The sequence below is a fragment of the Falco punctatus genome, assembly GCF_963210335.1.
Source record: "Falco punctatus genome assembly, chromosome: 3".
NCBI lineage: Eukaryota > Metazoa > Chordata > Aves > Falconiformes > Falconidae > Falco > Falco punctatus.
Genome location: NC_137582.1, coordinates 32,441,486 through 32,467,958, shown reverse-complemented (window position 1 = coordinate 32,467,958; position 26,473 = coordinate 32,441,486). Strand labels below are relative to the sequence as shown.

The 26,473-nt window shown below is 39.8% G+C and overlaps 1 protein-coding gene across 16 annotated transcripts in view; it reads right to left on the bottom strand.

Moving 5' to 3' along the window:
• The window catches only part of RUNX1T1 (RUNX1 partner transcriptional co-repressor 1), a 206,604-nt gene that overhangs the window by 47,511 nt on the left and 132,620 nt on the right, over positions 1–26,473 (bottom strand). For 12 of the 16 annotated variants that reach the window (XR_013927275.1, XM_080381738.1, XM_080381740.1 and 9 more), the window contains 2 exons: positions 5,416–5,553; positions 1,428–1,669 (listed from right to left, as the gene is read on the bottom strand). Coding sequence is in view for 15 of the 16 variants with exons in the window: in XM_080381738.1 (XP_080237864.1) it covers positions 1,428–1,669; positions 5,416–5,553 (380 nt within the window). In the remaining variant the exon portion in view is untranslated. The other 4 variants (XM_080381736.1, XM_080381743.1, XM_080381735.1 and 1 more) reach the window with 4 other exon arrangements.

Here is a 26,473-nt window from a genome sequence, read left to right as displayed (position 1 = left end):
AAATTTTCTGTTGGAGCCTCTTATAATATTGTTCCCAGTGCAGAAGTGGCAATTAACATGCACACAAAAATATCACACTTTTTAAAGGCATGTTCTTCCTTGTTTGGGGAGGAAAACTGCACTTTGCCTCTCGTACTTTTAGAGAGGATTGTTTATTATGTTCTAAGCTATGTAGGAAAGTTATTACTTTGCAGTTGAGGGCATAATCATGAAGACCACATGCTGCACAGGGTTGACCAAGACAGTAACATGATATGTGGACATTCCCAAGGAAAAGATCCTAATTTGCTCTTCAGAACTCAGAAAGGTAGAAATCAACTGTAATTAGCAGTGGGCAAGCACTTCTGCTCTGAAAATCAAGGGCAGGTAGATGCTCCCAAAGCCCTCTTTAGTTTCTTTACTAGTTTCCCTTTCCACAGAGAACAATGTGACAAGCAAAACCTCATTAAACAGGCATTTTGGATATGGAAACAAATGGAGAGTAGGACTTACTGAAGTTACACTGCCTACATTAAATCCCCTTTTGACACAGACTCAAGTGAAGGGGTCTCTGCTGCTGTCAGTAGGGTTTTGTGAAGATACAAGCGGAGGAGGACACCTGAACGCTAAACAGTGCTGGAAGTCTTTGCTCCAAATGAAGTCAATGGCAACTGCAGCTGCTCGGAACAGATGTAAATTAGAGCACCACAACAGCATTTTTCCTGGTACACCTAATTATTGCTGAAGGAGATACACGGTAGACAACACTGTCTGGCGGAGAGAGGACTTTACTGGGAACAGAATGAATCCTGGGCCAGATTCACAACAGTTTGCCTGTAAAACAGCAGCTCAACTTGACAGATGTAGGTAAGAAAAAGCTGAGATTTTCATTCAGCCATAGAAGATAATCTTATAAATAAGGTAACTTAAGTAGCAGCAATGCATCGTCAGGCCCCTCATGGTTGGGTTCAATGAACACTGAGAAAAGGTTTTGCACTATGTAACCACAGTCCAAACATACATATTCAGCTCACCTTTTTAACCAGTATTCTGCCACTGTAGGGCACTCTCCCCAGCCAACTAAACTAGGCAAGACAAACCATGTTTTACTACATTATATAATTCAAGGTATGTCTACGTTAGGGGTGCTGCCAGTATAGAACGAAAACCCCTTCACACCATTACAGCATAATACTATACTGGCAAAAAAGAGTCAAATCTGTATCTGGTTGGGCATAGCTGCCACCCATGGGATGCTACTCAACTTACTTGTGTTAGTTCCAGCAGCAAGAGCCAGCACGTTTGCATTCTTGCGTGTTTGGTATCTTTAAAGTATGATACATGCAGTGTACGTGACCCACTCTTTTATTTAACAAACGTGTCAAGCATACAAGAGGGAAAAGGAGAGAAAACGATCACAGTTATTATATCATTGGTTTTTTGCTTACCACAAGTCCTAGCACAAGGGTACGCACTCTCTCCCCAATCTCTGGTGAAATGTCATTGCCAAACTGCTGTAAGGTTGTAAGAAATCTCTTCAGTTTGCTGAGTTGCCTAGCTCCACAAGCTGGCGGTAACTGCTGGTTAGCCAGAGAAGAGGAAGAGGAAGAGGATGGCCCATTGCTAAAGCCATTAGGAGGAGATGGAGCTCCATTTAACGCTGTTGGTGAATGGCTAGTGCCATTGGTTACTGAAAGAAAAAGAGAGAAGGGAAGATAAAATAGAGAGAGAGTCAGAGAGAGAGAGTGAGAGAAAAGATAGAGGGGGAAATCCATCAGCTTATGTTTTCTGTGCTTGACCTCAAAATTAATTAAGTTGCACAATCAAAGATAATTAGCCTTTTGACAAAGCAAGACTATGCAGTTTATATTTTTTTCCCAGTAGCTGGTACTGAACAGTGTGTAGATTGGAAGTAACAGCAGCTGCCTATCACACAGCCCCCTCAAAATGCTCCTGGACCTGAAAAGCTCAGCCTTTTGTCAGAAGATTTAAAAAAAAGACAGAAAGAGAAACGGAGAGACAAAGAACATGAGTGCATGTATGATTGAAGACCAAAAAAAAATTGCTTTTTGGGGTAGAAAAAAATGTGCAGACATATTTCACGAAGGCTCAGTTTATCTCTGAATATTTTTACTTGTGTTTTGTACACACAACTGACAGCTGTGTTTATAAAACAGGACTTTCACGTTTTAACCTTATACCACCCAATGAGGAGGTTATTTTTTCCGATACAGATTTCCTAGCTGCTAACATATGGAACACACAAAGTTGTTTGTGCAGGTACAAATGGTGCCATGCCCACTGTGGCCTGAAGCCTTGCAGCTAGGGCATGAAGCTAGACTTCAGAAGACTTCTCAGAGACCACAAGCAAATCACTCAGTTTTCACATGCCAGTACCATATCTCTAATAAGGCTAAGAAAGCATTTCCCTCCTGTTGCAGGGTCGCTGTGAGTATAACTATCTAAAGTACTAAATGTTCAAAATTTATGGCAGTGAGATTCATGCAGAAATACTGAAGACAACAGGCAGTTTTTGGCAGCAATTTCAGTTTGATTCTTACCCACACTGCAGAAAAGAGCAGAGAATCAAACTGAGGACATCCTTTTCCACCCAGGTTATTTGGAACAACAACAGTCAAGCACACTCTATTGAAGTAGTTTGAGTCTGACTCGTCAAAATGACAGCACATTGCAAGAACAAGGACAGCTCCCCAGAAATACATGTACCAGTGCACTGGCAGGTGGGAGCACGCAGCACGCGACTGTGCCCAGCAGCAGCCATGCTCAGCTAGCCAGTGCCTTGGGGCAATCTGCTGATTTCTTTTTGGGAAGTCACTCAGGACCCATCCAAAAAACATCAAAAATCAGAAACTCATCTATAATCAAAAATGCATAGCAGTATCAGTCTAAATTGCTCCCTATTTAAAAGCATAACCATGGCAATCTAGCAACTTACAGAACTTTCAATGTTTCTTAATGAAACACCTCTCTGACGCCAAATATCCCTCTCTCCTTGTCACTTTCTTCATCAGTCATCTTTATTTTTAGACAGCAAATCCTTTTTGAGGGTGGACACCTATTACTAGATTTAAATCACCACCACAATACTTTTGAAGGAGCTTTTGCCCCAGTGACTGAAGCGCCCTTCTGGAGATACTACAGAAAAAGCCATCTGAAAGGTTATCTAGTTTTTGCTTGTGTTTTAGCCTAGTTTTTGGCTGTCTATTCCTAGCTGCTTGGGCTAGGGAGTACAAGAAGTGGAAAAAGCAGAAATAGGAAGAAGCTGGCTTCAGCTAGTTCAGGTCTACGTGCAGTTCCAAGCCATACTCTGAGCACTCCAGTAGAGCGAGATATCTGAGTAAACAAATACATTGTGATTGCAAGGAACTTGCATAGCCAAAAGTCATCATACCATGAACTTAGTAAATGAGAATTAGGAAGAATAAGAACATGTCCTACTCTAGCCTGACACCACCCAACAACTCAGTCACTGGTAAGGGGCTGCTCTGAGGATAGGGTACTGGGGCTATGATCAAGAAAGCACTGAACAGCAGAGTGCATTACCTAGGATAAATATGAGAAGGAGAAAGGCAGGTAAAATTTCTCCCACAATGAAAGAAATACTTGCCAAATGCAGCTTCTCTAAAAATGTCCCCCCCCCCCCCCCCCCAATGATTTTATCTCTTCCCTTATAATGGCTGAATTTGTCAACAAGATCTACATCAGTTCTAAAACAAACCCATGTCATTAATAAAACAGGATTTAACATTTTAAATTTCAAACTAATAAACAGGATGTAACATTTAAAATTTTGAACTAATATAAATCAAGAGTTTTTAATTGTCTAAACCAAAAAAAATAAGCATACCCTTGACCATGAAACAAGTATGATCGTCCTGGCCTAGAGGCATTCCCGCTGGAGTCCTAATAAATGTAACAGACACTCCAACAGAAGTGACTGCTTACTGTACAAGCTGGAACTGCTAAGGCCAAACTCCAATATCTGACAGGGTAAAAGGCAATTAAAATTAAGACTTTTTCAACTTTTCGTCTTCATATTAACAGCCAAAAAAAATCAGCTATGGTTCACACACCTTCCAAAGTGCTGAATGCAATCAAATAAACAAACATCCAGAAATCCTGCGAGTACATTGATGATTGTAAGAGTAATTAAAGAAACACTGTCCTATTCCTTTTATGATTGCTAAAGACTACCCTGAACTGTGCAAAGTGCATCACACTGGAAAGTTATATCTGTAGGAGCCCCATCCTGCAAAAACCTAGAAACAGTTTTTAGATCGGAGTAGCTCCTAGAATGACTCAGGTGCTGGAGTTAAGCAAACAGACAAATCTTTGCAGGATCAGGGTCACTGGGTTAAATTTGAGTTTATGCAAATAGCTGGCACAAACCCTCCTTGCTGTTTAAGTTCAGTGTAGAACAGGACGGGGTTCCGGATAAGCAGCACAAAGGCCTCCAGCTGGCCTTCTGCATAGAGGTGAATTTTAAATAAGGCATTTAACAGACCGAAAGGGACTAAATAGACATAGGCAAGACAAATAGAAGATGCTGCCTTCATTCTGTTTAGGCATATGTATTCTACTGTTCTAAAAATGTTTTATTTAAAATGTGAAATGTAAACACATTCTCATGTTTATACTATTACAAGGCAGTATAAAAGAGACCAAAAAATTTGCAGCTAAATCTTGGTAAGAGAAATGTGGATCATTTCATGGCTGTGAAAAGAATAGTCCAGACAACGTGCCAGATTCAAATCTCAAGTTACACTGATACGAATGCAGAGTAATTCCATCAAGACTAGTAGTTTCTTGTGTGTTTACATCAATAGACTGAGACAGAGATGCAACCCCAAGTGATTTAGAGAAGGCAAGTGGTCACAGACTCAAAATCTCTAGATAAACCAACAAAAGGCCTTTATTTTTGGTTTTATATCAATATCAACTAGACATTATATAGCACTTAAATCTAAATTCTTAGTTCAATGATAAGTGGGATGAAGAGAAGTATTTTCTTTATGAATTACCCCCACTTCAAAAACATAAACAAAAACTCCAAAGTTTCTATACAAAAGGGAACGCGACTCTTTAACAACAGAGTGGCATAAAAGAAAAGGTTTTCTGTGCTTCCCACAGAAGGACTGATCTAAGCATTAAGTACATGGGAAACTAGTGCTCACTCTTTTGACACTGTGGCCAAGTTTTCAATGAAATAACGACACAACAAACTCTGAGCTCGATGTTTTAATACCTTAAAGATGCCTTAACTTGTTGTGGTGTTAGTTTTGCTTAATTATGTCATTGCAGTACAACCAAATGCAGCTCCTGCCATGTTATGCACATTTCCCTCCACGTATTTTGGTTTCTTATACACAGAATAGAAAGAATATGGAAAAAAAGGAAGAAAGTAAGTCTAATTACATGTTGTGGGCGTGAATGAACTGGTTCTTGGAGCTCCTTGGGTAGTGGGAGGAGGTGGCATGGTTGGAGGCGTCAGCCTGGATTGTGTCTTCACATCCACAGGTGAGTCTGGCATTGTGGAATGCTTCTCAGTGCGATCTGCAACACACACCACAGGAACACACCGGTTTATTTCCCCTCTGACAAAAACTTAAAAGCTACTGCAAGAAGTGAGCCATTTCAGCATCTGCCGCAAAAGATTACACCTGATTATCTACTCCAGTGTGCTCTTCCCAAATTACATCATCTAAACCTTACTTAAGAAGGCGTAACACAGATGGCAAGACCTCATTTGCAGCAGTGCTGCATTATCTTTTGTTTTTATTTCTAGCATGTGCAGATGCTAACCCCCAAGCACTCCTGGAGCTGCAATAATGCCACCTCCCTTCAAGGCTCTCATGTTAGCCAGGAGGAAAAAAAAACAAAGACTAAGAGACATGAAGGTAATAAATCCCCCTATGACAGCTTTTCCAGAACTAAAACCTGAAGCCCTTTAGTACAGGTGAGACATTGGGTGGGATATTAGTTGAAGCCAGCTCTCTTCATGTTTCTTCGTAATACCTGCTGCTCTCTCCATCACTTCTCTTAGTAATCATGGAGAGATACCTATGTTAAATACCAGGAGCCTCCTGGATCACTTTACTACCCTGCCCCTGGATATTCTTACATTCACCAGAAAAATAAACACAGTCAATTGTCACACACTCATATCATTGCACCATTTTTTTTTAAAAGCATCTAAGTTTGCACCTTCACATATTAACAACTTTAACGTTCAAAACCTGCAAGATAAGTAGAAACACACCTCCCCAAGAAAACAAAACAAAAGGCAAAACCAGGCAGAAAACCTAACAGTTCTCTTGCAACTAAAGAACTAAAGATGCAATATATTTGATGTAGAAGCTACAGAAGTATCTTTTTTTCCAACATCTTTTTCAACACCTCTATGTTAAAATCTTAAAAAACCCACACAAACCCTTTTGTTTCATTTATCAAGAATGGGCAAAAATTTAACAACTGAAAGCAAAATTCAGGCTTCCTTACTCTCGCCAGGAGTTTAGCGAGCCATCTTGAGTAAAGATGAGTAAGATCAAGTTTAGCTTTTAATGGCTGTAAGTTAAATTCTTCCATCTCGGGGGGGGGGGGGGGGGGGGTGTGTGTGTGAGGGGGGAGAGAGAATTATTTGTTTTATATACTGTTCTACACAAGTCCTCCTGCAATCCATTACACTGTTCTGCAAAGCAAGTAAGTGTTGCTGCTAATGGGTAGGCATGTAAGTCTGTGGATTTAATTCAAGACAATAGCAAAGTCTGTCATGTTCTATACATTCTGTCACTCCACTTTGCGACATGCTTTCCTTCTAAGTTTGGGGAAGATGAGCAGTGAAACACCCCAGAACAGTATGAGGGAATACAGACACAGTATTATAGGATCTGTAGTGTTGATCAAAGGTTAGTAAACCTCAGTTGTGTAGGGAACAGTTTCCAAAATTACTAGCTTAAATATTAGCGCTGCTACAGAGACAGGTGCAGTTTGATCTGCAAATCAAGCAACAGTAAATTATTACACGCTGGAAAACAAAAGCAAGTTTTTAAACATATCCTATATAAATTTCCTTTCCATATCACTACACTAAAACAGTTAAATCTATATCTTCAAAAAGCCATTCATTTAATATAAAGAACTACGAAAACTTGTCTTGAAATGTTAATTGCTTCCTTAATAGCCGAATTCATCTTGCACTCACCTCAACCAACCTCAGCAACAAGGGAATAAATAGCTTTCAGCTCATGTTGCAACAGAGGGAAAGAGGCACAGCAGTGAGCCCAAGCCCTCCTAAATAAAGGCAAATATTTCTGCCATGCCAAGAAAGGAGAGAGAAAGGGAGGCTTGCCAGAGCTGGTGGGGAGATAACAGTGGGAACTGCTGGTCCATCTGGTTTTCATTCTGCTAACACTCACATTGAACTGTTAAGGAAGGCAGTCCAGGTACACAGATTTGAAGCATGTGGGAGCGCAGACACACGCACAGAGGAGATGGAGGTGGGTGGAAGAAGGAGTGAGAGAAATCGAGCTCCTCTAACAGTCTGCTGCTCGCAGCGAGCAGGCACAGACTGTATCCTCCAATTCAGCTGTTGATAACTAAAAGCGATCCCAAGCCTGTAACCAACTGTACGGCTCCTGCTCCCCTCCTTTGCTGCACTTCAAAGTTCAGGTTCAATCAGAAACGCACTCAGATTGGAGGGGGGAGGCTTTCCCAAAAAGCTGGCAATGTTTTGTTACTTAAATTGAACATGGTAGTGGGAAATAGTGTGTTGGTTTTGCCCTCCAATTTCGGATTGCCATCCTACCATGATCCAACTGGTTTTTACTCCCTCAGTGTCTGCCACCCGGTTTGCAGATCGCTGAAATTATCCACAGACCCCTGTACTTCTCCTATAAATCTCATGACATTAGGGCTTGGTTTTCCTAATTACCTTTCTTTGGACCTCTTAGGGGTAAAAAAACCCTCAACAAGCTACTTCCCTTTGCTCTCTCTCCCTTAAAAAGCCCCAAACCCCAATCTGCTACTGCATGATTGCAGGCAGACAGATTTATCTCTGGTCATCTGTAAGTTCCCTAGCCCTGACTTCTGTAAGGAGATAGAAGGCTCCTTTCAAGCACATCTCAAAACACTTCTAACCAGGGTATAAGATTATCTTGTCAGAGCAGAGACTCTCCTTGGGAGTGGGCATGAAGGGCTTTTGAAGAACTATAATGCAAAACACAAAGCTCTTCCACGTGCTTGGAAGACACCACCACCACCACACCACCCAGGAGAACAGCCTTTACATCCCACTTTTCCGTCTTCTTTAATAGCAAAACTCCTGCAGGAGCCATATGCTCTTACTGATACTAATTACCTGTTCCTTGCCTCTACAGCTGGTTCCCTAACCTCTGAGGGAGCTACGGGGCTGGGAGCACCTACCTACAGCAGCTCTGCACCCACTTCTGTCCCACCACCCACAACCTCAGCAGCTCTGTTTTTAAGAGGTAGATCTCTCAGGGAATGGCGTGGTGATGAAGCACAAAGCAGAGCCTCTGCTGATAAAAGTGGTAGCAGTTCTTGTGATCTGAACTCCTAAAGCTTGTAGCGTCTGATGCTTAGCCTGGAACTCCAGCTTCTCCAAATAATTATTTGCTTTTTTAATTAAAGAAAAACAAAAAACAAACACCACCACAAACCCAACAACAACACTTTTCACTGTTTACTGTCATTGTTGAAAAGCAGCCTGGTAAGAAAGATAAAGGTAAAGTGGTATTTAAATCATATTCAGGAGCCGAGTTTCCCTTAAATCATGTTATTCCATGAGGGCTTTATGTATAGACATTTTTCATACAAACTCTCAGTGGATATTCTGCTATCCATACATTCAGAGGTGATGAGGGTTTGGGAGGGCAAGAAAGAATCCCTCAAGAGGAAAAACTGTATTTTTCACATGTGAAAACCTGCCTGTATAAGATTTCATGTACATTTGCTCTGGTTTTATAATACAGGAGCATATACATGGAACTTTGCCTGAAATTTGGAAGAACTTTAAGGAAAACCATGCCTTAAAATTGCTTATTTTCTTGAATTCAAACACATTCTTAACCTTCTTCCATTTCAAACCAAATTCCCCATTTGCAAAGCTATTTCTGATATTTATTTTTGTTTCTGTTGGACTCTGACATTTCAAACAATAATCCTGAATTAGCGGGGAAACACCAGAAAGTTTCATAGAGGCAGTATCCCACAGCATCACACATTTAAGAGTGCAAGCTCTGTATACAAAGAGAGTAAATTCTTTCAGGTGCAAAGATTTCTTCCACCAAATCCCTGTAAACTGTGACAGACTTGCACTTCTTAGCCCAGTTCGGATCAAATGGGGCTGAAACCAGAGGTCCTCCAAACCGGAGGGAAAAGGAGACATCTGCAATTCATTCTGCAGTGTTCGCTGCAATCAATTCAGGATGGAGATAGATGGTGAAATAATGGTCTAGTCCTAATCCATACACACAACCCTCTGGTGCAGTGAGAGACTTAGGATAAATTCAGAAAATATGTTTCAAGTATGCAGAGATCTACTGCATTTGCTTTGGATTATATTTTAAAAAGAAAAAAAGAAAACCCAAACATTTTGAAATATACATTCTTGAATCTCCTTTACAGCACAGTGATTTTACCACAGAAGTATTTTGCTCCATTTTAAATTAAAGAATGTTGTAAAAGTAACTTTAAATTACGATATTTCTTATGTGGATTTCTTGGTTCACGAAACTATACTGTTCTCGTCATTCATTCAGTTTTTATGGTAGGAGTTATTTTTATCACTATATTTAGCTGTTAGGGGAACGCTGATATTTATCGTAAGCACAGCCAGCCTCTGAAGAAAAATAGGGAAGAGACAAAGTAAAACATGTAGGAGCAGGGGCAAAGAGAGACATGCATGTATTCAAACTGACTGACTTGACTTCCTGTACCCTAAAACATTTAGTCCATTTTTAAAACAAGGCGGTCTTTCGTATATGGCAACATTTCAGCTCACATGGCACCCATCCAAGTCTAACGCATCAAGTAAAGCTGATGTATGGAACAAAATATGGAATATATAATACTTTACTGATACCATTTCAATAGCCAATTCAATGTCAAGCATTTCTAGGAGTGGTGTGTTTTCAATTTCCTTTTTTAAATGAAAAAAAGTATGGTATAATACACTGTGGCATTTATTTTACTTTTAGTTAGTACAAACAGTTCCAGATGTATATTCAGGCATGAAAGATTCTTAAAAGACGCTCTATATTGATTGTACAGTACTTAGTACTTCTGTGCCAACATGTTAAAAATAAAAATAAAAGCTGCCAAATTAAAACTGCCCATTGTCTTGTTTCCTTTAAACTCACAGAAAGAACAAACGCTGAATATGACACATGGGATTAAAAACTGCCTCTGCCACCCAGTTTATATGAATTGAGACCTAAATCTATGGGATTTAATAGTGATGATGGTTACCTAAATGGCATTGGACTAATTTTTATTATTTTGAGAGGCATAGCATGGAATTTGCAAGCAACTACAGGTTGAGAGTCACAGTAGTACAAATTGGGAGACAGAAACCCACAAGTGTCCCTAAAAGAACAAATTACACACCTCTGCCATCCATAATGCTGTCACGCTATAGTCAGTAGAGAACCTTTCCTCCTTCAGGTTTGGCCAAGCTGTGCAGCACCATTACAAGGCAGTGTTTGTGGAGACCCACCGCTCCTGACTCGGATCTGCCACTACACAGAGTAGGACAATATTACAAGGTATCTGCCTTGGTTGAAAAGGACTTGCTCACAAATGCACAGTATAAGGCTGATATATATGCCAAAGCCTGTCTACCCCGTGTGCTGCACATCTGGGGAAACCTGGAAGTCCTACAATGCAGCCATAAAACACGACATTTGGATGACACCACTGCAGACCCTCTCTCTGGCAAGCATGCCTGAGACCTGAGACCGGTCTAGTCTTCATTTCATTCATCTCTTGGCCCTTTTGACTTTTTCTTAACGAATAAACAAGGACCTAAACATAATGGATGTTTTTGTGCTACAAACAACTGACCTCACACGGGCGTAAGACAGACATAACTTTCTGTCAGCACCAGATCCAGTCACGTTATTGGCCTAGAAAGAAAACATCACCCAGTTAACAGTTCCCCAGGGGAGAACTTTTACTCCCTAGGTGATTTGCAGAAGGGCAGTATCAGAAAGCAGCTCAGACACTCAGACTCTGTCTTTTGTCACAAAACATTACCCCTGCAAGCTTTATCCACTGAGCTTTATCCACCAGGAATAAGAGAATGCATGCGGGGCAAGTGACGAACATGCACAGCCAAGTTTTCAAGATGACACATTTCACTGCCCTCATAGCACACTGAGGATGAGGCTCACATACTGAAATGACCCTTTTGCAAGAGTAATATCACAACTTTCCTGCTGCCTTATCTTGGTTCTCCTCTGCTCAGATAATTGAACATATCACATCACCAGCTATTTTTCAGAATAAACGAAAGCACACTCAGTTTACCCATTTCTTCTTACTTAGTATGCAGGAGCCAGAAGAAATTCTGCATCCCGGTTATCTCAGGCCAAGTTATCAGAGCTTTCTTCAGATGTGCTAAAAAAACCCTTGAAAATAACGCAATCTCCATTCTGTCTCCCAAAAGCTGAAAGGGACTTTTGTGCTACTGTCTCCCGGTTTTGGTAGGAAGAATTTGGGCATGATGTAAACCAAGTGAATGACAGACATATTCTTCGTCCATAATGGTACCTTGTCTGGTCCCACTTTCATAACAATGAACCAAAAATGCTGAAGCACTCAGTTTCAGTTCTCTAAGGTTAGGGGTTCTGACTGGCAAAAAAACTATGTCCCACACTCATGACTTAGCAGCTGAAGGCCAGACAGTTACACGTTATAAAATAAGCAAGGCACAAGTTGAATCTCAGAGTTGAGACAAAAATGTTACAGCTTGGCTTTGCTTGGACATATTTTCTCCTGAAAGTAATAAAGTAATAAACTTGTCTTGCCATATAGTTTTATTTTTTAAAAGGGGGGTGGGTGAAAAAAAATCTTTTTCCTCTCATTTAACAATCTGACACATTTTGACAGTTTCAAAACTATCATAAATTCGCTTGCAGTTATTTAATAATTAAAAACTGACTCCTGTCAGAATTGCACCTTTTTTTTTTAAACGCCTCTTTTCTCCTTCCCCCTTCCTGGCTTTGCAAATTTTACCATGCAAAATCACTTGAACATACAAAGGAATGCAGAGAAGAATAATGCATTCTAAATCTAGACCTATTACCACCATAACCATTTATGAAATACTTCAGCAAGAGCAGACAAGCAAAACAAGGGCCAAATTGTGGCAGCTGACCTAAGTTTCCATAAGTCCTCAGAAAATAGTCTGCAAGTTCCCTTTGTCATGGCTGAATACGTACTAGTTGGCCTGTAATGAAGGCAAAGACAATGTGGATTTATACTAAATATCCCACCAACCGTCACGAAAATGCCTCCATGTCTGCATAACTAATGCAGTTAATAAGCAAACAATCCCACAATCAGTATCAAAATACTATTTTCTTGTTTACACCGTTTCCTGGATCTTTTCTACTTCATTTTGTTGACAAGTAACAAACCCAGAACTGCGTGTTTCGAGTGGTTGTCTTCCATGTCACAAGAACTACTACTGCTATTCCAAAACCAGCTCACTGAACGCTGAGGTCCCAGTGAAGTGAAGAGGTGCCCACTACCTCCAGCACGCAGAAGAGCAATCAGAGCAACCACTGGCCAAACCCACTCCTTGGATGCCTCTACAAGCTACAGAGATGACAACCTCTCCACCTTAGCAATCACTGTCTTCACTGCTCCTATACGTACAGAGGAAACCATGGGGGTGTTTTCAGATGTAGCTTCCCAAAGGCTCCTCAACCAGCCATTTGCTTCCTTTTTGTACAATCTTCTCCGGAAGACTTAGTAGACATGCAGGATTGCATGTTATTTGACAAACTACAGATAAATTTAGAATGATATGTAGGAAACTCAAATGCCATCAGCATCTAATTGGTATCATTTGTATACTTTTACGTACTCAACCACACATAAGCACATGTCTTTCCTACCAGAAGTAAGAACATTTTCTTTCCCAGCACCAGTTAAAATTAAAATTCCAAACTTGCTCTCCAGAAACATATTTATGTTTTTAATCCAAAGTTTGTATGGTCCTAAATTAACAGCAAATAGTTTGTTACACACACCAAAAAGTCTGAAGCAAAATAAATATTAATTCCTTTATTTTTAATCCACTTACAGAAAATGTAAAGCATAGCTCTACCCATTTTAGAAAGGTCCTAGGAGAGCACTGATACCAGTATTCCATTAGATTTAACTAGAACTGAAGTCTCCAAAACAAGATAGATAAAATAATCTAAAATAACTTATTGAGATTCAGGGCAACTTTAAGAACTAAATTACTCTGCCAGCAAAAAAGTTATTACGGCTGTGCTTTTAAAAGCATTGCTTTATGTTTATAAAACATGCCAGAAGTCCCTTAGGCACAAGAAGAATCAAACATGGGTGTAAGAGGTGGTATTTCCATGGCTATAGATCTGAAAAGATGACATAGGGACTACTGAGAGGGTAATGGATATACATCTGGCTTTGCTTGGTTTGAAATCGTGGAATTTGTCACGATCAAATCAAGATCCTTTAAGGTACGGAGTGGTGTTGGCCAGTCTGGGACAGACTGCTCCTCACCTTATGGATCAAGCTCTCAAATCCCATCTCTATCAGATCGCGCCATTTTAGCCATCCAAGAACCCACTTCTTCCCAGTAATATTTCAAACAATGAAAAGTTTGTTCTTGTCGGTCAGATGCACAGGCCTGGGGAGCAAGACCTTACCCATAAGACAGACAGCACAGGCCGCCAAAGCTCCTTTCCAGCAAGTACCAGTCCAGTCCAAGGAAGGCTGCTGATTTCTGCCGTCTAACGCGGTCAGCTAAATTAGCAGATTAGACTTCCCATATACTCAACTGAAGAGTTGGAGGCTCTAATGTATTAATTCCTAAGGCTGCCAAGTCAGATGGTATAAACATTCCCATATAGATCTAGGTCCTTTGCTTCATGAGAACCACCGGCAATCAGACTGCTCCAGCAGCCTGGCTGGTGTACACCAGAACTGACGGTCCGCAGCTGCCGGGCACACTAACGCCTTGGTTTCTATTCAGCCAGCCAAGACAGGTATTAATCCACCAATACAAAACAGATAATGAAACATATTTCCCCCAGAAACCCTCACTCAGGTGCTGCCACTATTACTTACCGCCGCTGCCAGTGACAGAAAAGTGAAGCCATAGGCTTCTCTCCTGTATTGGTATTATACACTGACAATCTTCAAGTAGTGCAATTTATCACCCTAATCAGTACTTAGGCATTTGTGGAAATACACACTTTGGAAGACTATCATTTCAGATCATCAGATGATGCCATTAACATCTTGTGTTTACATGACTGACTGTCTAGACAGAGTGTGAGAAAATACTCATTATTAGTTACAAGTCAGCTCCTCCTCGATGCTGCATATCACACCAACTGTCTTTTATTTTGGGTAGTGGATTGCACCTGAAAGCAGCAGCGGGGAGATGGGAGGAGGGAGAGCGAATGTCAGAAACTTCACACGGAATTAAGGTCCTCCATCTCAAACACTTTCTTAGATGAGGTAATATTACTTATTGACAGATAAGCTCACAAGCAAAAAACAAATGTTACCATTAGCAAAACCAGATGCATATTTCAAATCAATTTTTTGGCCTAACATACCATATGCATACTTAAAACATAATCTGAAATAATATAAGCATGCAAAGAAAGAGAGAAAGGAAGAAACTTGTGCATGTCATGTAAAATCAGACTAACAAATGTAAAACCAGATTAAACTCCTCTCTGAAGCCAGTGAATTCACAGAAATTCACACTTGCACAGAAATCAGGTGATCTCAACACACGAAGAGAGGCATCAGGTTAACCTTGCACACCCCACCCCCAGAAACACTCAGGAATATGTGCTTAACTACAGATAATGAAAACAGCTATAGGTAAATGAGACCACTCACAGGGCATACAATTACGCGTGACATTTCTAGACCTTAAAGCATCACAGCAGTCTTAGTCTTGCACAATAAAACTTAAAACTTCCTTTTAAAGTTTCTTCCCTCTGATTTGAATTTTAAATATCAGACTGCAACAACAACAAAAGCATACAGTTGAAGCTTGAACTGGAAAAAAAATCAACAATTATTACGAAATTCACAGAAAATATAAACTTAAAACAAGTTGAGGTGTCATACCAATGCCATGCTTGACAGTTGTTCAAAACATGTTTCATTCATACCCAGCAAATTCAAATTAAATGTATTCTTTCCCCCACCCACAACAAAAACAAAAAAAAAGGTTTTTGCATTTTTAGAACCTCATTTTCATCAAGCCAGCTAAACCCACTACTCCAACACAGCAATTTAATATTGACCTTTGTGGATCAGTGCAGCTTCCATGGCTTACTTCTATATACGTGCCTATATGTGTACTTGTGTGTGTATGTGCACGTGCATTAAAACACATATTTAAGCTAGGTTTACTTACTTGATTTTGTATATAAATATACTTATGGTGATTTATTTTTTTTTACATTCTGCTTCAGAAAATTGCAAGAAAGAAATAGTTTACAGTTACACTGAAGGGAGTGTTAAATGGAGGTGAAACTACAGGGTGAGAAGTCAGACAGCAGAGAGAGACCACTCAATGCCACAAGCGCAAGGGAAATATTGACAAAGTAAAGAAGTCTGATGCATTTGAACTCTGAATGTTCAACGTGGATGCACTTAACCCTTGGTAATTCAGTATGATTTCTTAGACATGAAAAGAACCTCATGTACATGAAAAGAATCTTATGAAAAGCAGATTTAATTCTCTTTGTGCTACAGAAAAACCATACACTTGGCTTTGGGTCTACCTGGACAGAGACATTTTGCTTCAGTGAGAAGTGGATTAACCAGAAAAGGAGCCATTATTATGAGAAAGGGGAGAATATTCACAGAATTGTCTAGGTTGGAAAAGACCTTTAAGACTGTTGAGCCCAACCAGTAACGCTGCACTGCCAAGTCCACTGCTAAAGCACGTCCCTAAGCACCACATATTCAACAGGAAGAAAGAAACTGTGTGGCGGGGCAGAGGGTGGTTGGGAGGGCAGCAGGGCAGGCTCTTCCCATGGGATGGCAACAGCCCCGGGACGCACCTTCTGTGCTTGCTGGCGGCACTGGAGTGTCGGATAAAAGGGTACACGGATAAAAGGGTACACGTCAAGAAAGACAAGAACAGTTGCTGGAAACTGTTTACGGGCGCCTGCTGACCACTAGTGGGAGCTGGCATTGTGCAGCTGCCCGGGAAAAACTCCCACTCCCTGCGCGAAATTCAAAATAAATAGCAAGGTAATCAGAAAGCCAAAGCGAGATGCTTTAAGAAAAGTTCTCTCCAGTATCAAAAGTTAACTTCAGCCATGGTGATACAGGAAGGAAGCTTATACTGTGTATGTATACATCAGTATGGGTTGCTGTTTGCACAGTAACAAACAATTTCTCTCTAAATTTTTTGTTATAGACAGTTCTTCCTCAAAAGAATAACTAGGCAGTACTGGCTGCAACAGAAGACTATTGTCAGTGTCTCCTACTGTCACCTATATACCCCGGCCAAACAAGTCAGATATTCCCCCTCCTCCCAAATTCCACCACACCTGCTCCCCCCCAGTTCAGTTTTGGAGACGGCTTTCTGTGTCAAGTACTCAAAAATCAAAACTGCAGCAGGCAGCACATCAGATGGTGGCATGCCTACAATTCCAAACTATATCCAGTCATAGGAACCCAGATTGTGTTCACACAAATACAGCCATGTGATTATAGGTAAATTTGAAAATATTCCACCAAAATTTAATATTTTTTTTTTTTTTTTTGGGGGGGGGGCACCAACACACAGAGAACCAAACAAAACCTGCTATTTTCTTCACATCTATAATCAGTCAGATAGATCAAATGGCAAGCAGGGTAGAAATACAGGGAAAAAATGACCAAGATGGCTCGCATAGATCTTTATAAGCATCCTTCTGGCACCACATACATATCAATAAAGCTAAATTCCAACGGCAAAAGCAATTCAAAAGCACAGAGAGATAGTGACTGTACTGGGATCTCCTGTGAGGACGTTTCTTTGTGGTCTTCACTTGGAATAAAAGATGTAAAACACATCAGTAGTTGTCTGGTAGGCTTTAAACTGCCTGGGTATGAAGAAATAAAGAACTGCTAAACTGCAACAACTATCCAAGGCAAGTTCTGAAATTATGAAACGAAATTTTTTAAAAAGGGAAAACAGGAGTACCTGGATAAAATACTGAACAGTTAACAAGAGTAACTGTCCCCAAATGAGTTCCCATCCATTATCTTTTTCGTAATTATTGCAACAGAGCAAACACCTTCAGTAACTGTGCATACAAATGACCTATTAGAAACTTAACAGGTCATTTCCAAAAGTGATTATAGCCCTGACTTAAAGAGCTACTCGGTTTTGCACATAATTCTGGTCAATGCCAACAATCTGCACAAAATTAAGATAAAATGTGTTTCCACAAGACTAAGTGGAAACAAACTTTCAGAAACTAAGACCATCACTTCAGAAGGTATGAGGTGGTAAACACTGATGAATCAAATGCAGTCATTTTCATAACTGAAATGTTAAAAAAATTGCTTTTGCTTGTATTCTGGTGTCAGGAGAATGGGAAGAAAAGGCAGCAATTACATGTTAGAGCTCTTACAATGCCACATGCTGTAATTAAATGATGATGGGTGTAACAGCAAAAAGTCTAAGGTTAGATAGAAAGGATAAAAAGTATAATAGGTTATCAGAGTGGACATCTGCTATAGATCACAGTATGAACAGCAGAAACGTGTGAGTAGATAAAGATACCTCAGCCAACTCTTTTTAAAGAGTTCTTGCAACAAGAGGATGCTCTTCATCACAACGGTCTTTATGGGCCCTGATTCTTAATGGGTAGCTGTTTGTGCCTTCGATGTAAGTGAACACGGAATAGGTTTTATATTAGAAAATATTAGAAAAATTATTCAGAGCCACTATTTAAGAAGAGCAATAATGAACAGGAGGTAGATGTGCAGCTTCCTCAGTTGCTGAGGTTGTTAAGAAACAGTAGGAGACACAGAAACAAATCCTGGCACTCCCACTGTGAATGGCTTGGGCATGTTGTAAAGAAGTTAACTGAGCAAAACCAGAATAGGCTCACTTAAAATGTGTAGGGAAAAAAGGTAAGAGCAAGCATACCAAGCCACATTAACCAGAGGAAACAAAAGAAATACCAGCTTCCATTCATCGAGCAGATAAATGAGAAAACAAAACTATAAAAATCTTTAAGCTTAACTGAAATTGAACAAAGACTGTGACAACTAACAGACAGCTACAGCACTGGCATAGCTTGGGTTTAAATCTCAATCTTAACAGCTGAGAAAGAAATGGGTGAGGAGGGAATGAAACTAGGACCCAAAAAAAACCCCGATTCTGGAAATGTGTATCTGATTTTTTACGGGAAGGAGTGAAACAGAAAATGGGATTCTGATATTGATTGTTCTTCCCTCATTTCCTCTTCTAGCACAAAAACAGAGAAAAGAGAGAAAAGAAGAGGTAAAAGCAAAGGTGCTATTACACCATTCAGTCAGGCCTGGGATCTCAGGAGTCTCTTGGCATACCTTCCATTCCTCCAGCAACCCCAAACCCTGACAAGAATGAGGATGAGAAACTGCATCACCTTGTAGGTTCTGCAGGGAGCCAAGCAGCCTTGTCATTTATTACTCTCTCACTACTTCTGTTTCTTTTTCTTATTGTTTAAAACAATCTATCTTTCCCTTTTTTTTTTTAACCATCTCAAATGTAGACTTAAACACATGCTCTGCATCATGTTATGTCATACTGGAGCAGCTCCTTGAAATGCTGAACTTCACTTATGATTATTTATCTAAAAGCTCTGAGGTTTTTTAAACTGTTGTGTATTTTGTTGGACTGTATCTAGTGATAGTTAAACTCCTAAGCCTTCAACCTGCCATCTCAAAGAAGCTGATACAAAAGAGTCCAAGTAGAGTTTACTGTTGGTCTGTAATGAGAGTAAAATTATAAATCTCTGTACTGAAAACCAGCTGCTTCATTCTCAACTCGGATCCCCCCCCACCCCCACTTTCTTCTGCATTCTAGCTAGCATACAGCTGTAATAAATGTGGCTTTTCTCACAAGTCGTGCAGATGTTAACAGTTCTGTAGGACATCAAGAAACATTTCAAGAATCTTGTAAGTGCTGACTAAACTTGCTTGAATTACCCACACTACCTCCTCCACATTCCTATTCAGTAACATTAGCCTTCATGAATGTATTAAGGAAAAAAAAAATTAGCATTTAAGCCAAGACATTAATACCTAGGTCTACATGCACTATCAATAAACAAGGAATGTTCTTAAGCCATCAGACAACAGATATTCAGATAGCGAACCAAAAGAATTCAATTTATTCTTTGTCAAGATGACTAATGCATTTTTCATTTCTTATCTATGCAAGGAGTGGCTAAGTGACTGTCTGAAAATATATATTTATAAAAGTCACGGCTGGATGTATTTGAAAGAACGTATCAGAAGTATAGCAAGATCTTTTCTTTTCTAGTAATCAAGTGGATTAATACTAAATTAGAGTGAAGGAGTTCAAAGTGCTACCTAGTACATTTTTATTAGCTTGACAGTCATATGCATTAAAGATTAAGCTAAAGCCTCAAACCACAGTTGGTTCTGGGCAGCAGCAACAGTCCAGCTGTGCAGGTGGAGGACTAGATACCAAATGCATTCATTCAGAGGTCTGTGCTAGAGACACTGTTTTATATTCTTCCCCCTTCAAGCAGTGTGCTGGTTTTGGCTGTGGTAGAGGAGACACAGCCGGGACAGCTGACCCCAATTGACCAAAGGGATAGTGCATACCATACGATGTCATGCTCAGCAATGAAGGTAGGGGAAAGGTTGGCCAGGGGACTGCTGCTTGGAGACTGGCTGGCTGGCCATCAGTCAGTTGGTGGTGAGCAATTGTTTCCACTTGCATCACTTGTCTTTCCTGGGTTTTATTTCTCTCTGTTATTTTCATCATCATCTTCGTCATTATTATTAAAATTATTATTAGTAGTAGTAGTAGTATTAGTATTCATATTATTTTAAAACTGCTTTTATCTCAGCCCATGAGTTTTCTCACTTTTACCCTTCCAAATCTCTTCCTAGGGCATCCTGCTTGGGAGGGGACTCAGCGAGCGGCTGTGTGGTGCTTAATTGCTGGCTGGGGTTAAACCACAACAAGCAGCAAGCTTAGTCTCCTTTTTTGGGGTAGGACTTTCAAAACACATGAAGCCGTTTAGAAGCACAGTCACCAACAAAGGCAAATGTGCCTAGTACTCATGTATTACTCCAGACACTTGAAAATCCCACATCAAATACCCTACCCTGTGTGTAAATTTCACACTTTCAAAACCTACTGGAAGGAGGGCTGCAGAGCGATTCACAGCACTGAGCCATAAAAGGATCCCAATCTTTGACAAGTTCAGAAACAAAATGTGCAGTCGAGAGTTTCTACGGCACAGTTTTGAGATTGTCTCCAGTCAAGTGTCAATCTCAGCAGTTTCAAAGAGGACAGGGTAGGGAGAAATAAAACGAACATATCAGTACATTTCCTGCAAGGGATCAATAAAAAGACCTCACTCCTACAAAGACTTACCTACCTGCTCAACTTCAGATACTTATCCTATTATGGTGGCACAGCTGAAATTACAATCAAGTCTTGAAGACGCAGGGCCCAAATAATTTACCATGAAATGCGGAATTCAGGGTATCGTTTGTTCTTTAATATAGCAATATAGGAAACCTGAATATAAAGCAGAATTGCATCATGCTATTTTTAAATGCTTCCTCACACTGCTTTTAGAGTAATTTCATCAAAATGTCATAAAAAGTGCGCTTGAGCGTTTTGAGATAAGCAAAAAGACAATAGACTACAACGTTAAAAAGAAGTTAATGTAATATTAGCAGAAACTATGTAATTAGCTAGTCCAAAACCTCAACCTGTCTTTAAGCTTCCCCAAACAAAATAAATTGGAAGGAGATAGCAGGAAGAACTAAAAAAAAAAGGAGGAAAAAAAAAAGAGGGAAAAGAAACCCCACACGAGCCAGAGTCCCTCACTACTGTTATTCCTCCCCGAGCGGAAATGCTCAGCTCAGTCATGGCTTAGGAGGCATAAACATCATTGAAATTCAAAGGCAGCTCCGAGAAAGAGGATGCCTCAATTGGTATGCAAGTGGCGCTTTCTCGCCCTGAATACATTATGAACTTGCAGCATGCTAATATGCCATGCTATCATAAGCACCAGATGGAACAGTAGGCAGTATATGTCCCATCAAACCTCAGGAAGATGTATTAATGTTCCTGCTCTTTTTTTTTCTTCCCTTCCCCTCCCCCTTCCCTACTACAACCCCTTCAGCTGTGTCCCTAGACTGGCACATTTCTTAGCATCAGTCACCTGCTCCTGAAGCACAGTTCTCCAGGGTTGCCTCATCTTCACCAGGTGGTGCCATGCATCTTTTCAATCTTTTTTATCGCAGAAGGTAAAGGCCACAAGATGTGTCAGGCTGTGCTTAGTGAAGGGTACCGAGTACAAAAGATAACATCACGAGATAAATGATAGATGAAAAAAGACTTCGGGTTTAAAGCTAGCACAATTGTTTTAAATTATGCATAAGTAGCGCAGCACAAATTTCCCCCTCAGTACTACTAGCAGATGAAGAACTGAAGGGCAGTGGCAAAGGGTAAGATTTTCTGTGCAACCGAACACACCAGAGGAAACTGGATTAAAGATCTTTGAACTGAATTCCTTTTTTCACCACACTGGAAACGTTTTCAGAAAAGACATACACAATTCAACAGCCATTTACTGGGTAGGGGACAGGGTTCAATTCCAAATTGGAGCATGAAAATGGCACACAGGCAAATTAGTTTACAGGATTTTGACAATGATGGTAATATTGTTAATAATAATATCAATGATATTATTATTATAATCATATTCTTTGGCTTTTACGACTAAAAAACTGCTTAGACCTGTATGTATCATTCTAAAGAAGTGTAGTATTTTAATACTGCTTTGCACCATTAATGAACTCAATCCCAAGCAGGTTTTATATGACTAGAGAGAGATGCAACCTAGTATTCTGCGTGAAAGTATGTGCATACGCATACAAAACTAAAACACAAACATTCTGGTATCACCTGAACTTTTCCTATCTATTCATAGAAATATGCCCCCTATTGAAATAAAGTTTGCAAGAAAATTTTCTTCTTTTTTTTTTCCCCCTTCTGCTGGGCCCTTCAAAAGATAAAATCAGGTCCTCAAGACAGAAAATGAAGAGGTCTGTGCATTCAAACCACAAGTAAGAAAGACCTGAAACAGCTGAAGAAAAGCAAATCAGTTATTTTTTATCTGAAGTATTAATGTTCACATGTTTTTCAGAAAGAAATCACATCAGTAAACATTTTGCTGACTTCTGATATTTTACAAACCACCTGCTGTTTTACAAACAGCTCTTACTATGCATGTAAATCTATTATTTTCCTAACAACATTAGCCTCTTCATAAATACAGCCTAATTCTGTAAGATGCTGAATATTCACAACTCACAGGAACTTTTCTGGGAATTAACACTGCTCAAAACCTCGCGAGAGCTAGTTACACAAGTTACCTGTTGCATATATAAGAAGGACTTTTCCAAGTATTACAGGTCTGGTTAACAGGGATTTCCCCCTACTCATCCAATCCTCACTAAAATAAAGAATAATCACATTTTTCTTTCAAACAAAACACTTTATGACTGTTATTCACAAGTAACAGGCTTTACTGTAGCATCTATTAAGTCCAGACAGACTCTAATGCAAGGATGTCCTAGGGACTAAGTCAGAAATCAGACCATTTTTTTTCCTTTTTCTCTTCCTACTGAATATTGGGGGGCTAGTTAATATATAGCCTTTAAGGGTAATTTGCTAGATTATGATTTGCATTGTGCAAATAAGCCTATTTAAGTCCATTATCCTGTATTATAAAGTAATTTCTGACACCTTAACTGTGCTCAATTTAATTACAACACACTGAAACAGTACAGCTGACTCCCAAAGGAACCTGTTTGGATCAGATGATGATGATATATGCTAGCTGCTGATCATCTTTCACCATCAGATCCGCAACCAACTGCTTTAAAGAACAGTATCAGAACATCTGCATCATCATAATACTTTGTGGCAAAAAGCCCTCCAAACCCAGCAATTGCATGCAACAACATAAGCAGACATAGTTAAAAACCAGCAGCTTCACTGTAATAACCAAAGGAGACAAGAAAAGGCTTTGATTTTCATTCAGCAAACATGAATTTCTGCAGCAGAATCCCCATTGGGTAATTCATCAAGGCACCTATTCTATATCTAGTGTGGCAAGACAGCAAAACCACTTACGAGCCTCCAAAAAGAAAAACACTTGTGACAAAACTATTAAGCATTCCTGGTGATTAAGTAATAGACACTCATTATTTCATGACTGTCTTGAACCAATGCCCCAGACAAAACCATGCAATCATATTTGCTGGTGTCAGGATGAAATCAAGGCATCATGATTTTCTGTATTCCTCCAAGAAAAAGCAAGTTATTCAGCAGCGTCCACAAAGATCTTTCTGAAACAACGTAGAAGTTAACTAAGGAGAGAGTCTATGATTTCTCTTGTGGCTCTGTGGAGGGATGCAGGAAGATACCGAAATGTAGGTAGTATTTTTATCTTTGGAACTTCTACAGACTCTCAAGAGTGGTTTGCAGCAAAAGCTTTAAGGCAGCATAAAGAATTCTGTTTCTGTTGGTCTCTGAAGATGAAGTACCATTGCTTTCCTTCCTCAGAATGAAAGGAATTGGAAATTACTACTCTACCAATTGACATGTCAGAGGAAGAAGCCCAGCTGGCCAGCTGAGAAGCAACCACATATATCCAACCATTATTCCACCAAGACACGGTTCTGACTACACAGAGAAGTCTGAAGAGGGCAAAGAAAGACTGTGACACCAGCTCTCCCTCAGAGGGCAGAGAACCTGCTATACAGGCTCTGAAGACTCTGCTTTCAGACCAAGCTCTCAATAGAAGTTTCATGCACAGATACATCTCCTGCGCAGCAGCCTTGCTTATTAAACACAGAAACCCCAAATACAGATTTGCTTTTACCACCAGAGAATAACGTAAAGGGAGGTGTAAGTAAATGAACAAAACAAGATAAGCATTCTTCAAAATATTTTAAAATTTTCACGTGAGAGACACAAAAAGTATTCCCACAGAGGCCACCATCTCACTTCTCCATTTGCAAGGGGACGAAATAAAGTGCTCGTGTTGACTATTAGAAATTCAGAAACGTAACATATACACTCATTACTGCACAGATCACCTTTAAAAATTGCAAATGACCTTGCTTTTGTTTCTGAAGATGGACTGTAGTCCAATGGCCATGTTGGTGTAAAATAACCAAATATCGATCGTAATGAAGTAATACAAATTACTTCTAAGACCCAATATGAGTGAGATCGACACAAGCTCTCTCTTTCAGGACCCTAGGGTGAGGAGATTCTACAGGACCATGGAAGGATGAACTCAACTAATATGGACCACTTGAATTCTAGAAACTGAGTTTTATCACTGTCCTCCCTCTGCCAGTGGAGAAATAAAAACCAGAAACACCAAAACCAAAGACATAGCAAACCAGTTTCTGAGAAGAAAACCAATGACTTTCAAAGCCCTTCAATGACAGTGCCATCTGACCTCACTGGATAGCTCAATATACCCTTTCTTTTACAGATATAACCGAAGTTGCTTGAATGAGCATCTTTCAGCTTTCTTTACCGTGTTAGTAACTCTCAAAGTTCCTATGGTTCACTCAGTGTTTCCCGGGGTATACTTTCAATATGATACAAATCCTGATTCCTTCTCAAAAAGAACAAGGTTATCGCATCCACGTTTTTTAAAGATCATTTTTGTACACTGTAGTGTTTACAGTTTACAAAGTCAAAAATAGTGTACATTGTACAATTCCAGGCAAAGTAGCTAAAAAAACCTAGTAACACTATCCACAGAAAATGACCTCTTCTAACTTCAGTTAGCAAACTTTTTCCTAAGTAGAATACAATTAAGTGTGTGCAAAGCTAGCAGATATAATTACACAATCAACAATTATGTGGTGAAATGGACTGGAAAAATAAAATTAAAACAATAAATGTTAATTTGTATTTGCTAACCATGAATGATATGGCTGCTGCTCTGCAAGTCACAAAATCCTTAAAAAAGAAAAAAAAGTTCTCTTAAAAATTCAGGACTGATATGGGGAAGTCAAATATAAGAAAGTCTATGGAGATGGCATTAATTCGGATCATAAAACAGCTACAATGAAAATTCAAAGCTCTGTACACATGCTCACTGCCCTGGCTTAAAAGGGCCACCAGAATATCTTTGGAATGCACAGTTTAGAAGCAAAAATCAAATTATGGCTGTATTTTCATATGATACGAGTGCACACATTTTCCAAACTTCAATCTTGTGGCAGGAAGACTATTTGAGTCATGTGTGTTTGCACGACTCACAAAATACATATTAAGGAGAGATCTGAAAGAAGGAAGGGGAAAGGCCCTGTATCACTAAAGTGGGAGGTTACTCCTTTAGCAGGATGTGGTTTCAAAACAGGAGCATGACAGTGAACCCAGAACTGCTAGAAGAATCAGAGAGAAAGAGGGGACTACAAGAACCTGCACCAGAGATGCACAGGAGGGCTCCCAGAGCTTGGAGAAGTGGATTATAAACACATAAAGAAAAATTTCAATAAAGCATCAGAACTGAAAGGGTGCCAAGTCAAATTTGAGAGATGCTTTCTGAATTACTTATAAAGACAGAATAGTGCATTAACCTGCAGAAGAGAAAAGATGTATCAATAAGCTGGAAAGGGCAATGGACTTCAAAATATATTCCTGCATCATCATTTCAAACCTCTATAGTTAAGCATATGCAAATCCCACTTCCTCAAATCCCAATTCATTACAGCAAACCCCCTTTTTTAACCAAGAATGATACATGCCTGACCCTACAGCAGATCTGCATGAACTGGCAGTATGCTTGAAGGGTTACCAAAATGCATTTTTCTTCCTTATTCCTCAGCCTCTCCTCCAAGAGGTGATCAATACTAATTCCTTTTGCTCTTCTATTTCCACACTTCTTTTAGTCTTTGTCAGCTCAGTATTGTCAATATGCAAAAATACAGCACA